Below are 14,944 nucleotides of genomic sequence, written 5' to 3'. Positions count from 1 at the left end.
GAGAGAAGGGAGAAGGGAGAAATGAGAAAGGAGGAAGCGGAGCGGGAGGCACCCAATTGAGTTTGGGTTTGGCGCCCAACGCCCGACACTCTGCATTGCTGGTTATTATTATTTCTGATATATGCGGTCTTACCCTGCGGTTGTCACTCAGCCGCAGGAGCGGAGCACGAGGGGATCCGAATCTGCCGGGTGGGACTCTTCGCTTTTGGTGGTCTGTGCGGTCTCCGCTCCATGTGTCGCTGCCTCCTACTCCGCCTCCGTCGCTGCCGTTGTGTCATGGTTACATGCAAATGAAGCGTGAGTTCCCGAAAGGTGTTGAAAACCAGAGAGCGGGAGGAGGGGCTCCTTTCCGGCAAAGTCGCAGCTCTGCCATTGAAATGCTGCCTTCATCTGCATCTGCATATGCATAATTCTATGCCCAAAATATTTCACTTTTTTGCATGCCATCTTTTGTCGACAGCCAGAAGCCAGGATCTGTTCCATTTTCAGGCGTCCAATTGGTGCGGCAGGCTGTCGAAATTGTTTCGTAATTGCAGTGTTGACAGCAGCCCCGTCAAAGGTCCTGAAAAGGACGATCTGGGGAGCAGCTGGCAAATATCTTACGATGACATGAGGACTGCTAAGAAAGAGTCTTAAGACATTTATCAACATTTATATATTTAGATTTATTTATCCAAACATAAAAAGTACTCACACGAAAAGCATAGAGAAGATATTACAATTGGTTTCAAATAACTTACCTTATATGAGCAATGTCCAATACTTAATCCTGTATTTGATAGAATACTTCATGGACATAATAGATTCCCCAATCCGTCTGATTGTTCCATGTAAATAATTAGATTACTTTTCGAATTCGGCGAACAACTAATTTATTGTGTATTAAACTATTTGGTACTTTCAAGTGCTTAATTTCTTAGATATGAACCCAATTCGCTCATTGAATGCTTGTCTTGTGAGAACTTAATTGCTCATATCCCAGGAACTCCCAACCTGTCCCTAAACCCTTGCCCCATATCCTGGCGCAGCCACGTCGAGATCCCCTTGGCAAAACGGAACGCACCACAAAATTGCTCAAATGCAGCCAGACATTAACGTGTTTTCAAATTTTACGCAGGCAGCCAAACGAAGCGACTGGGTTCCCATTTTCCCCGCCTCCTCGACGAATCCCGAGGAAAAGCCACACATGTGTGTAATTTTCTTTACGAGCTGGGGGAAGTGGAAGCGGTGCGGGGTCCAAAGTGTTGCCTGATAAACGATGTCTGCTCTTCAGAGTGTCCTGCTCCAACCAACCAACCAACCAACAGGCAGTGTCGACACTCCGTCGGAATAGAAAATTCAAATTTGAAAATATGGAAATGCCGGCAACGACATTGGGCATGAAGTGAGGCAGCTGATGCTGCATGCCTCCTCCTTCCCGGGCTCCTCTTTCCGAACGCATGCACCATTGAGGGTGCAGCTATGCAAGTCGAGCCCCAAGTCAGAGTCGCAGGCGATCTCGGGGTCGTAATTCGATTAACACCTTTCGGGCGGCGAGGAGATGGCAACGGCAACTATTGGTCTTTAATTGGTGAACGGCGTCAATGATGGTCCCGCCACCCCTCCATCCCGCCACCGCCACATGCCTCGCCACACGTTTCCCCCGCTTGTCTGCGGCTTATTAGGTGCGGAAATCTTTATTGATTGATGCATTGTTTGTTTTGGCTTGTGAATGACTCTGTGACTCCTGCCACGACCGCCCGCATTGTCTGCCACAAGGAGTTCGGAGTGGGATTGGAAATCGGAATAGGAATGGGAATCGGAGAGGGGAGCGGGAACCGGAGGCCACCAGATGGGTGGGGAAGCTGGAGTGCCAAGTGCCAAAGTACTTCTATCCCAGATCGTAACTCTTTCAATCATGCGGAATTTGCCCTTCGACAGGCGACACGAGTTTCCTTCGGGAAATCCGCTGGGCAAAGATTGCAGCTGTGACCTAGGGTAACATGTTCCTGACACCTCCATTTGGAACAGACAGATGCAGATAAATACTAAATCCTTGTTGCGAATCCCTATTGAAGACGAATTCATAGTTGATCGTGCAAGGTGAAAATTTATTCACTTTTATTTAATTTTTTGATATTTGGTCAGTCACATATTTGGTCATTGAAGGTCCTAAGTCGCAGCGATCAGGACATTGAATTCAAGCGAATAGGCCGTACTTTAAATTCGAGCCCCCAGTTAATATGTTCGCTATTGTAAGTGCCTTAAATCCCCTCCAGTCAGCGGCTCGAGGACTCTTAACTGGCTTCCATCTCGCATCCTTACTTACCAACTTTCATTTCAGACTGCAAATTGCATTGCCAATGCAAAAGAGAAACGCGCAGACAGAATGAACAAAGGGAGACAGGACGAAAAGGACAAAAAATCGCCTTTAATTAGTTCGCCTTTCGTTTAATGCAATCGCGAAAAAATATTTTTAATTTAAAACGCGTAATTCAATATCTCGAGTAATTTCATATAACGCCCACCCCCACCACTTACAAGCGGTGGCCCGGGGCGTGGGTGTCTGGAGGCGTGGCTGATTGTGGGGCAGGGCACAAAGTGCTGCCAGTCATTGTATCTGCCCGTAGTCCGCGTGTCCTGTCCGATTTTTATGCCAGCACAAAGTTAAGTTGAGCATTTTTGCGTGAGCCACGATCGATGCAGCACACATCCCATTTATGCGCTTTATGTGCGGATATATGTTCAGACGATATGTGGGCCAGCATTCCGGCAGCGGGGAGAGTGCTCCAACGCAGTGTAAATTGAGGCAGGAAATGCCGTTGGACGGTTCAAAGTTGATGATTTTCAGGTCAAGAGCCGGATGCTTGCCACTTGTTGTTGCTGCTGCCACCGATGGCCAGTAATGTTACTGGCTTTTTTATTTGGTGCTGCTGGTTTTAAGTGGCGATCAAATTTCTTGATTGAAGCTCCACTTCCAAGACAATGTGCAGCTGCTTGTCCTTAAACAGGATACTCCAAATGATCCGAGGACCGGGTGACGAAGGGAGGTGTGTTGTGTGGGGACTGCACAAGTAATTGCTAAAATTAAAGCAACTAGTACAAGCACAACAAACGGAGGAAGTTACAGTGGCCGGAATAGAAATTCGACACTTTATCCGGCCTGAGAAGTTCCTCAATGCTGCTTAAGCAACCAAAAAACTATAACATTCTACTGTTTAAACTCGCTGTTCTTTGGGGAATCGTACATGCTGCTTACAATAATTACAATTCACTTTTTACCTATTTCTACCTACACAGCCAATGAATTAAAAGAAAAACTTTTGTATAACTATGTTAAAAGCCATTGTTGAGTAATTTGTGCATGTTTACCCAAATGGTTTAATTTGGAAGTAGACTTCCAAAAACTGCAAAGTTTTAATCCATTGCCCCTTAATTAAATAAATGCACAACAAGCCAAAAATGTTTGTTCCTGTACGAAGACGCAGATCGAAACCTACGACAACTAGCCAAATCAGAAGTCACATTCCCCCTCGGAGTCCACATCCTGCTGATAATATTCAATGTGTCAAGTGCAGGCGAGCAATGCCTCCCTTTCTCGAATGATGCTCAAACATTTTTGCATACAACAGGAAATTGATTTTTCATCGACAGCAGAGAAAATCGGGAAAGCAAGACTCCATGTCCTATGCAAATACTTTCAGACTACAAAAAATTTGCGTCACGCGGCGTTGCCACATTGCGAGACTCGGGAAAGAAATGACAATTTCTCCGGCATCTCTTCTTCTTCCCCGCCGTATCCTTCTCGTGCTGGGAAAGCTGTCAAAAAAGCTTCAGCAACAACTTCCGCTACATGGCAGAGAATTGCCTGCACGATGGTGAGGAGGGTAGGGGGGATGGGGGTGGTCGTTGGAGGCGGCAGGATGAGACCTGCGTTCAAAAGTTAAGCCATTAGCGAAATGTCCTTTACTTTGCTTATAACGCAATTTTCTGCTTCTTTTCTCGGCCATGGCCCCCTCATCACCTACCCACCCCGCCACCATTGTTTGTTTCGGACACTTTTTGGCCAGGTCCGCTTGGTTCTGGCTTGGGTGCTGAATGACAACTTCACTTGTCAGCGATTTGAAACTTTTTCGCCTCCCCTCGCCAGCGCTGACTAACTTTTCTAGCGCTAATGAAGTCTGAGGATATTTTTTGGCTGCGTGAAAATGCTCCACAGAATCTGACAGCATAATTAGTAAATGAAAAACTGTTTTGTGTAATTCCCAGGTCACAGGAGCTTCAGATACCTTGAAAAAGTACAAATTCCATTGTTTTTAAAACTTTATTTTCTTTATTTTGTCTAACCTCCCATTTTTTCTATGCAAGCTGAAAAATAAAATTTTTTTTTTTATTTTTTGCAATGCCCAAATATATTAAGGGCAATATATAAAGAAAATGTAAAGTTATCTATATTTTAAAGTTTGTGCCTAATAACTTAAATGCTTTCACATATCCATTGATATTTCATGCAGATGAAATCAAGAGACATTTCGTATGGTATACGTATAAGCACTTTTATGTAAACCGGTTAACAGTATTGTAGTAAAATGAGTCGTTAACAGTGTCGGTGTTAGCCGCCGGCGGAGCTGTTATTACAGCGCTGTTTGCCTCAGATAATCTTAACGAAACTGGCGTGCAGCACGGTAGATTCGAATCCGCTGTACATCCATTTCCCCTTAGCCAAACGAAACGCACTTTTTAACCTTCAAACCAGGGATTCGATGAGTGCTCTCATCTGAGTGCTGCATACTCTTGTGGTCATAAAAAGGCTAAACATACCATTGAGAACAAATATTGATGGTAGCTCAAAAGAAGCACAAGAGTACAAAACAGATATTTTTATAAGTCCCTACATATCTTCTTCTATAAAGCTGCCATACAAAGGAAATCGATATAATTCATGGTGAAAATACCATTGTTTTTTTTGCAATTAAACGAACCTTAACTACAAAAGTAGCAACTTGTATTCTAGCAAAATAGCTATATTTCCCGCTAACGCCAGACTTTCAGCAAATTAGCTAAATTGACAACGCTTGTGCTCTCCCGCTCGCACTCTCTCACGCCATGCGCAGCAACAGCATGCATGAGAGAGCGATAAATTTGAACAGAAAAAGAGAATTTGAAGCATCTTGTTTTACTCTCAATTTTGCAGCGACTTGCGCTCTCTAGCTCTCTCTCTCTCCCAAAGACTCGGTTCGTCGTCGTTCGCTTTGAGCTCATTCGTCTTTTGAAATTCGCCTCGCACGGTCGGAATTGTCGCCGCGGAAAATGTGGATATACGAAAAGTAGCGAAAACAGCGCGTTGCTTCAGTCGAAAAATATAGGAAATCGTCGGGAATCAGGCAAGAAATGATACCTGCGTCTTACGAATTCTGACATAGTTTTACGATCGTCGCGCAAGCAAACACACCGTCAATACAAAAACACCGTTTTTCCCGTCGCGTTCCAGTGCTCCCCATCGTGTGTGTCCCGTGTTTTCAGTGTACTACTACTGAAGAGGCCCAAGAAATAGTATTGCGGCCTCGGCGGCAGATTGTGATTGAGCTGGGACCAGCAGCCCGCCAGCAGATTAACCGCCTGGAAATGGCCCAGTAGAAATGTTTTTGTGTGCAGTGCGTCCAGTGCCATCCGCAGCCGCATCCGCATCAGCAAGTGCATAAATAATCGCGAGTAACCAAACGCATACCAAGTCTCTTCTTCCTGCTCCCGCGCGGAGTCCTCCTCCTCTTCTTCTTCTCCTGTCCGGCTGTCTGGCCAAAAGCCCCCCAAGCCGCCAAGATTAAGTTCTCAAAGCAGCACGCCCACCACGCGTACCGCCACACGGACAACATCTACGACGGCGGCACGGACACGGACGACGACGAATGTCCGCTGGAGGCGACCGCCATGAATCCCTACGAGTATGAGTCGACTCTAGACTGCCGCGACGCGGGCGGCGGCCCCGCCCCGGCTCACGCCCACCCACACGCCCAAGGACGCACGCTCCCCATGAGCGGCCACGGGCGGCCGGCGACGGACCTCGGCCCGGTCCACGGCAGCCAGACGCTCCAGCACCAAAACCAACAGAACCTGCAGGCCGCCCAGTCGTCCCACTACGACTACGAGTACCAGCACCTGGCCCACCGTCCGCCGGACACGGCCAACAACACGGCGCAGCGGACACACGGCAGACAAGGTGAGTGAGTGAGCCGACCCAGTGGGCAGTGTGGTGTCAGTGGGATCAAACCTAAAGCTACAACTCCGGATTTTAGTCGACCAAAATAGAGCGGCTGGAAGTGGTTTAAAAAAGTTTAGGAAATGAAATCCGTTTGAGTTTTGTGATTATTTCGAGAACAATTCAATTGATATTCGTAAGTTACCGTGCGTAACTTAAATGTAGTTTGGAAATCAGCGAAAAATATAAAAACGTTTCTGATAAGAGTACCAAGCTTAAACATGCTGTGATCCGTTTTCCATCGCTTTCGTATACATCACAGAATTCTTTAACAGAAGTGCCTAAATCAAATTAGCTAATTGATATAAATGTTTTAACAAAATAAAGAACATTTGGTTATAAGCTTCGTTCGTTGAAAGAGGATAGAATTGTTCTAAGCCATTCATTGCAATTTGGCTTTTGTGTATTTTAGTATTAGTTAAAAAGTTAGTTAGGAAACATTATTTCACGATGGCAAATTATGTATGTGCAAAAGGATTCAAATGTTTCTCAAACTGCCGTGTTATCTGCTAGTTCCAGAAATTATTCCTTCTCTTCGCGGACAAAATCGTGCGGGTTGGTGAGCAATTCCAGCAAGTTGCGACAAGTTTGAACAAATTACGCCGCTTATCGGCGAATGCGGCCAAACATTTTGCATAAATTAAACAAATTAAGGCGGCAGTCCCGATGGGAGTGGGATTTGGGTTTCGCCTGACATTGAGCCCGCTCTTGTTTCGCATTTCATAATTTCCCTTTTTCCGACTGAGCGCGTTTTTTCACGATTTGTCTGATTAATAAAGCGAGAGCCACAATAGCCAGCGCACAAGGCGCAGTTGAAAAGGATACTCTCTGTCAGCCGACAGGAATTAGGGGAATCCCAGACGATGTCCCCGTTCCGTGGAAAAATGCCTGCGGCTGGGAAATGCTCGAGACCTCTGAGAGGAGTTCGGTTTCAGTAGCCTGATTGTACACTGGCAGAAAGCAATATATAATTCGTATAATTCAAAATATAATTCATTTTGATATACATTTTGATACCCTCTAAATACTTATGAGAACAGAATTTTATATTCCTATCTGCTCTTGTTTCGATGACAATAGTTCACGTATTTAACTCTAGATTTCGTAAGGTAGCTGCTTTTATCGATTTCAGTCCAGCCTCATAGCGCATCTTCATGGCCACTCCAGACCTATCCAATATTTCCGATCCCCGGGTCTCGACCACGAGCAACCTAACCACAAATATATACACGCTCCGACATGCTTCAGTTTTATTATTTCCGACTCTGCTTCTTGGCATTTGAACTTACACATAAGGCGGAATTTACATAACTTTATTTCTGGCATTTCCCCTTTGAGTTCCGCTGCCCCGCTCCTCATCTTCTTCATCCTCATCGAAGGATCTGCTCCTCCTCTTCAACATCCTCTTCTCCTGCCTCTCAGCGTTTTTGTGGTGTTATAAAAACAATTGCCAAACAATTGGAGCTTTGAAACGAAATAAAAATCAAATGGAAATCGAACCTGGAGCACAAGAACGTGTGGGTGTGTGGGTGGGGGTGGGGGTGGGGCTACCTGGCAGCGGGCGAAAGAATTGTAAATTTACAGCAACAAATAAATTTCGTAACTGGCAAACAATAAATTCCTGAGACCCGAAGACTTGCAGAATTTCTTTCTTTTCTGCTTTCGCGCAAGAAATGAAATTGAATAAAGTGGGCCAGGGGGGTGCGATTGGGGCGGGGCGGAGCTCGTAAATTTTCAACACTTCACCAGGCAGCAGCTTTTCTCGCCTTCCTGCTCCCCAGTGGCTGTCATAAAATTGCCAAAAAGCCAAAACAGGAAAAACCGAAAAGCAGCGGAAAATTCTTTGCCTCCCCCACTTGTGACGCTGTGTTGATGTGTGAAAATTCGCTCGAAGCTGGAGCACCGGACTTTCAATGTCTCAATGCAATGCTTGATTTGTCGGCCGCCAATTAGCCAAATTAGGTCGAAAAACCCGGCCACTCTGCATTATTAAAAGCCAACCGCAGCCAGGTCCGAGTCCAACTCCAGATGGCCTCCAAATCCAATCACAATGCAAAAGCTGATGGCGAAAAAGGCGAGAAACACGCAACTAATTTCGAAAATGGAAGCTCCGCAAGGTCACCCCTGAATCGGAATCGCATTCGTACTCCGATTCAGATTGGGAATCAGAGGCACAGTCATTTCGATTTTCTCACACTGAGTTTTCCAGCAGCGCAAAAGCGAACAGAACGGAATGGATTAATATTTGTTTATGCCGCGCCCGATTAGTTTATGGCCCACTCAAATGGGGCCACTTTGTTTATTTTTGTCTTGGCTACAATTTTGCAAAATGGAAATCTCCTTTCGAACAATTGCTTCGAACGGCCAACAGCCTAACACTTGCTTCTGTGGCCACATAACCAAAACAATTCCAATTGTTGTGGTTGGCGTGGTGTAATTACACGGGTGCGCTCGTTTCCCCAAGTGATTCGACTCGATCCAAACCGCCGTTTCTTGGCATGGGCATGTTTCAATAATTTTGTGCTTGCGCCGCACTCCCACTTGTTCTCTCGAAGATCGCGGCACCGGCTATTTTCGGATCTGCCAGGGGGCAATACCACGGATGGCCGGAGAATACTGTTTTTGGGATAGCTGCCTGGGCTTCCTGTGCGTCATAGACAGCTGGGGGAGCTTCGGGGCACAACGACCGAAACAGCAGGAACCTTGGACAGCATTTGAGAGCACTCTCTGCTCAGAATATTATGGAACTATGTGAAATTGCCATGTATCGTAAATATTTACCAGCTTACCGACATATAAAGGGCATGATTTCAAACTATAATTGAATACAAAAGCACATCGTTATATCTTTTTTTTACGGACAAAATCCACCCCAAACGTTCCTATTTGCATAGATCTGAACCGAAATTTCGCCATGGCACTCCAGATCCCTGTTGACATACCCGGCCTAAGCATCCCATCAGTATCGGCGATCCCATTCTCGGACTGAAAGCCGCTTCCGCTCGCTAATCCTGGCTGGCAGCTAAGCCGCTTATCGGCTAATCCCCAAAATCAACCTGAGAAAGGACCTCGGCCGGCGTTAGGCCCTTAACAACACCACAAAGCCCAGCTGTCATATTTGGAGAACCTGTTATGGGGGCCAATCGAATAGAGAAATGTGCAATTTTAAATTTGATTTTGGTTCGTTGTTTGGACTGTTTGAGCTCTTTGGGCTGCTCCTGGGCTGGGTGCCCCGCAGGTTGTCCCAGCCAAATTTGTAGAGTGTCGGCCAGGATTTTTCTTTTCTGTGCTCCGCCGCTCGTTTACAACTGTCAATATCAGGAGATGCAGACTAGGCGCCGGCACCGACTTATTACTTCCTGACAGCTGTCAAAAAATATGCAAACATCCGAGCAGCAAACTATGCGTCGAAATGTGCGCAGAATTATGTAAATCAAAGCGATTTGTAGCTGGAAAAAAGCAAAAAGAAAAAAGGGAAGAAAACTGGCAAAGGAGTGGAAAAGGTAGAACAGAAAAATTGACAGCGACGGGAAATTCAAAATGTCGGGGGCAGAAGGAGCGCGTTGTGCTGGGAAAATTACACGTAAACAGCAGGAGGCCAACAACGCCTCCTCTGTGCGAGCGTGTTCTTCATTTTTTGCGAGAAGGAGCACAAAAGAAGGGTCGCACAAAGGCCTTAAGCCCACACACTCGAGCGGGATGAGGACCGGCGGGCTGTAGGCGATAATGATGCCGCAACGCGTAGACAACCGCAAATGAGCAGGAGACGCAGGCAGATAAGGCTTGGAATTTGTTAGGTGTCTGGATGTTGGGTTGACCTGACCTGCCAGAAGCCTCGCTGCGGAGTACCTGCTGCGAGCCAACTTCAACAGGCTGCAAATCCCTACAGCCCATATCTGTCTCTCTCTCTCTTTGTATGCCCCTCTTACTTGCACTACATGCTCGGGCTGCATCAGCTGCTAGCGTTTTGTCATTGCGGGATTAGGCCGGCGGAAAAACAGGCAACCCAGGCAGGCAGAGGCGATTCCCCCTTTCCCCTTTCCCAGCTCGACATGCCTCATTTGGCCTCGGAATGGAAGAAGCTAAATGAACCCACTCGTTCATATTATAATTCGATTTTCCTCCCCTGCCAAAGCCGATTATTGGGAAGCGGGAAGAGTTCGATTCGAGCCCTAAGAAATGCTGATTTGGTATTTGGGGAACCTGGAAATGGAATCTGTTTGATTCCCCGATAGTTGTATTCAAAGCCAGTTTATGGCCCTTCTTTCCTTCATGGGCATAATTAAAATAATTATTTTAATTTTCTCATAAGCGTATTTGGATACGGATGACTCAATCTAATGGACAAATGCTTGTCCTGGCGAAAGTGCGATGTGTATCTGTATCTGAGCACCACTATATCTGTTTTCGCTTCCTACTTTGTAGGGAGCTGCAGTTTGGCTTTGTTTTATGACTGTTTTGTAGCATTATAAATTTGCTGAAATCCCACATTGTCTCGGCATTCGAGCGGGTGGCACGTCCTGGCCCGACTTGATGATTGTTGTTTACTGTAATTGCTGCACAATTGCTGATGTAGGGAAAAAAGAGTCCTTACCGTCCTGCGTCCCTCCATCCACCAGAAGCGGAGAAATATTCACGCAAAAGTCATAAAAAATATGTGGATTCTGTTTGGGTTTTTGTACTTCTCGCTGGCTTTTATTGTCGAACATTAAATTTATTATTTTTTATAGAATGTTTCACAACTGAATGCAAATTCAGGGACCCCGCCCCCAATCTTTACGAGCACTTTACATATTTTTTCAGTTGCGCTGCGTTTCGTTTCTGTTTCTGCTCCTTAATTGCACCAACCAACCAGTGCTGCAAGCAGGGGGTGGGTGGGACAAAGGGTTGCCCGAGGGTCCCCAGACGGGCCATAAAAATTATGCTTCTGGGTTTTCAGAAGCTGTAAAAACTAAGCGTAATGACAAATTCTGTGGCTGGCCTTTTACGAGACAGAGTCGCGCTTGCGATATGGTATGGGGGATCGGGAGAGATCCACCAACGATCCGCCGATAACCAAGATGCACTTGTCGCCCCATCTCAGTCATCGCCTGTCCACGCCCACCGCTCCAAAGAGCACTTCCGTGGCATTCCGGCACTCGGCAGCAGCTGTCGCTATCGCTAATAAAATATCTGAGACTCTATAAATACTGCGACCATAATGTGTGCCACTTGAATGGAAAGCAACTCATCTCAGCTCTGAACAGAACTCAGAACAGTCGCTGAAAGATTTCATTTATCAGCGAAAAGGAAGTACTCAATGGCGAGCCACATAGGAACTTCTGACCGATACACATCATCCGTTCAAGCTGTACATGCGCGCACAGTTGGTCGTGCAATAAACCGAAATAAATAGGAGAAGAACAACAAACTTTTAATGCCCCAAAATCTGGCACCTTAAAGCGGCTTACGGCCGGAAATTAGGCAGCAGGATAAGAGATAAGGATTCTACCAGGACTGGAGACATCTGTCGGTCGCCCAAAATGCCAAAACACTAATAAAATTTTGGCGGCCGAGCAAAGTCTTCGGAGCATTTCATCATTAGGAGCGAAGGCGATAAAATAGCAAAACAACGTTTGCCTTATCACACGGAATGCAGAGGGAAAACCAAAACAACAACGCCAGAGGAGAGCGAAGTAAATCTCGGAAAATGATTTTCATTTTATGCCGCGGCGCGACCGAATGAGGAAAACCCAACAAAGGGAAGGAAAACAATAAAATAAAATTTAAGATACATTGGAGACCAAAACAAATAGGCAGCGAAATAGGAGAGATACACAGATGAAATGAAAGATACAAAGTAGGGAAAATGTCGCAGCTGTACCGCGGTGAAGGAAGGAGACGGCAGGAGCGGAGCAGGATGTCTTAGTGCCTTCTCCTGCTTTGTTCCTCCTTCGGGCCCTTGAAGTAGTTTCGATGCGAAAAATAATTTACGTGGGAATGCCAGAGGCGGGGAGTAAAGTGCGGGACGTTGGATGGCGGATGGCAAGGGAAGTGGATTCATCAGACGGACGAGATCCAGTGCTAGATAAGACTACGGACTAAGCGTAATTGAGAAGAGGTTCCCCGGCAATATCTAGCCAACGTTTCTGTGTTTATTCGATGGGAAATGAGTATTTCGTGGCAACATAAGCGTCCCGCGGCAAAGTATCTCTTAGACACTCCACGCTAATGGAAATTTTATGATAGTTGTTGCGTTGACAATTTTTATGCAACCGAAATAAAAGCCAAGGCAGGCCAAAGTATCTTTCCAAGTCATGCATTAGGCGCCTGCATAGAGATTCAGATACATTTCTGTACGCACTTCGCAGAGCGGCGGGGAGCGTCGGCCAACGACCGCACATTTTTAGCACATTTTCAGGCTATCGCCTTACAATGGCCGCAGCAGCAGGGGCAGACGGGGGCGGCAGGACAACGCTTCAGGTTACAGGACTGCGCGGTCCCTTGTTCGTTCTGTTTTCTTTTTTTAAGGCATTTCTGTGCGTATCGTATGACCTGTGCCCACCCTCGAAGCGAGCCTAATGAAAGGACTTTGGGCCCGTCAAAAGGAGCATCATCCGTTGGCCATAGCAAACCGGTACCCACACCAATACCAAGGCAAAACCAGCATGCGGGTGTCGTAAAATAATAATAGTTGCCTGAAAAAAGCCGAAACAGGTTTCACAGAGCGGCACTCTGTCTCTTTCCCTCCGCACAGCAAGCTATCAATGTGTAAATGTTGTTGAATGTTTTTATTTGATTAGCGTTCGCTACGTGCCACATTCTCCTTTCTTCGAGCATCTTGTGCATTTTCCTGTGAAATTTTTCTTCTTCTCTCTGCTGACCCTGATGGAGATTTCACTGCCCGCCCGCCTTCCCCGATCCCCGTCCATCATCATCGCTTGACTGCCAAGATTAATTGTGTAAGCGTAAATTTTTTAATTTCGTGGAAATAATGTTCGGGATTATTCAGCGGTGGGGAGCGGGAGGCCAAGAGGTCGGAATTTCTCATTTTGTAAGGGGCTCTAGGCAATTTGTTCGTGATTTGCCTGGGGAGCTGAAGTGGGCTCTTCGTACTATTGAAAATGTTTGCTAATAATTTTCTCTCTTTTCTCTTCTATTACAGGTGAGTAACTGAACTGATGATTTAAAGATATAAAACACATTTTTGGTGGTAAGTGCCATTACTTTGCTTGACTACTCACCTCGGCTGAAAGCGAAAATGTCCCCATACGAGGGCCACCTCCCATTTAATTGTGTAAATGTGAGCTAGAAAAGTGAAAATCCTCATTGTGCTGAGGGCTGCCTTTCTGCCTTATTGCACGGCACACAATTCATTTGATGTGTGCCAAGGCTGGGTATATGAACCAGGCTGGGAATAGGAGTCAGGCTGGAAACCAGACAATGCCTCCTTTGTCAGGTGCAACAGAAAGTGGAACGAGAAGGAGGAGGAGGCGAAGGAGGAGGCTCAAAGAGAGAATCAAGTGGGCGGGCACACAAAAGATGTCCCAGGCTCTAAGCTCGGAAAACTTCTTTTCCGCCAGCAGGATTTTCCCCACAATGATTTACTCTAACTCTTTCGTCGTTTCCTCCGCTTGGCGACTGCTGGGAAAACTTTTCGCCAACTATTTTCATGCACTTGGCTCCGCTGGAAATTTCCGTGGCTTGGGGTAAACTTTTCCCGCTGAGAAAGAATTTTCTTGGTACCCTGACAGTTGTCATTTGATTGTTTTCATTTCATTTTCGGTTCGGCCATCAATAAGTGGGGAACATAATAACTTTTGTCCTCCCAGTTGTCGGAATCCCCCCCGTGTGTGTGGGGGAATTTCCTTTGCTGAATCTGAGGGCATCCCTGGCACTTTAAGTCGCTCGGACGGCTAACTTTTTGTGCAATCCGCCCGCTTTTAATAAATTCAAGAACACAACGCAGCTTCCACAGGAAGAGAGCGAGAAAAAAGTAATAAAATATTAATGAAATTCCAAACACTTGGTCGTGTGGAGAGACAGACGACGCAGGCAGGAACAAAACCTGTCACTCCGCCCCCCTTTCACCTGGATAGCACCTGGAGAGCCATTTTTTGTTGCCCTTGCTTGTGCTAACAAAGCACGCACCGACCAGGTGGATTGCTGGATTGGTGGACTGTGTGGGGAGATACACGGTAGTTGGAGGCCACTTCCGTTGGGCGGCTGGTGGATTGTGCGGGACAGGACTTGGCCATGTTTTCGCACCTCAGTGCGATGTCTCCGCCCAAAGAAGAGAGACGGAACCGAGGATGAGGCAAAGCCTCTTCCCGCTCCTCTTGAGTTATTCTTGCTGCCTTGACGTCACCATATGCAAACCGATGAGAAATTTAATAGAATTTTCTCTGACAAACAAACAAATGCAACAATTTGCGGTTGAGTGGAAAAAACAAGCTGAGAGAACTAAAATAAAATTGCAATTGAAACATGCGAGCTTACAAAAGCCACTGCCAGAGGAGGCCGCCTCCAAACCTCCCAACCACCCAACCACCACCCCCACCCGATGTCAGCAATGAAGTTCTATGCCAAATTGAATTTGCCCGAAACTACAAAACAAAAAACCCAAGAGGGGAGGAAGACCAAAAGTAGATGAAATTGATTTTAAAAAGCGAGCTAAGGCAGGAGGGTTGGAGCGGGTGTGCGGGGGGCGGCGGGCCAGTGGCACAACTG

The 14,944-nt window shown here is 46.3% G+C and overlaps 1 protein-coding gene across 5 annotated transcripts in view; it reads left to right on the top strand.

The window, feature by feature from the left end:
• Positions 1 to 5,258: 5,258 nt before the first annotated feature.
• Positions 5,259 to 14,944, top strand: part of LOC6616551 (teneurin-m) — a 115,631-nt gene continuing 105,945 nt past the window's right edge. For all 5 annotated transcript variants that reach the window (XM_032718887.1, XM_032718886.1, XM_032718885.1 and 2 more), the window contains exon 1: positions 5,259 to 6,196. In XM_032718887.1, the coding sequence (XP_032574778.1) occupies positions 5,908 to 6,196 (289 nt within the window). In that variant the 5' untranslated portion in view covers positions 5,259 to 5,907. The remainder of the gene's footprint in view (positions 6,197 to 14,944) is intronic.

The sequence above is a fragment of the Drosophila sechellia genome, chromosome 3L, assembly GCF_004382195.2.
Source record: "Drosophila sechellia strain sech25 chromosome 3L, ASM438219v1, whole genome shotgun sequence".
NCBI lineage: Eukaryota > Metazoa > Arthropoda > Insecta > Diptera > Drosophilidae > Drosophila > Drosophila sechellia.
The sequence above is the reverse complement of the archived record's forward strand: the minus strand, read 5'-3'. Positions and strand labels throughout refer to the sequence as shown.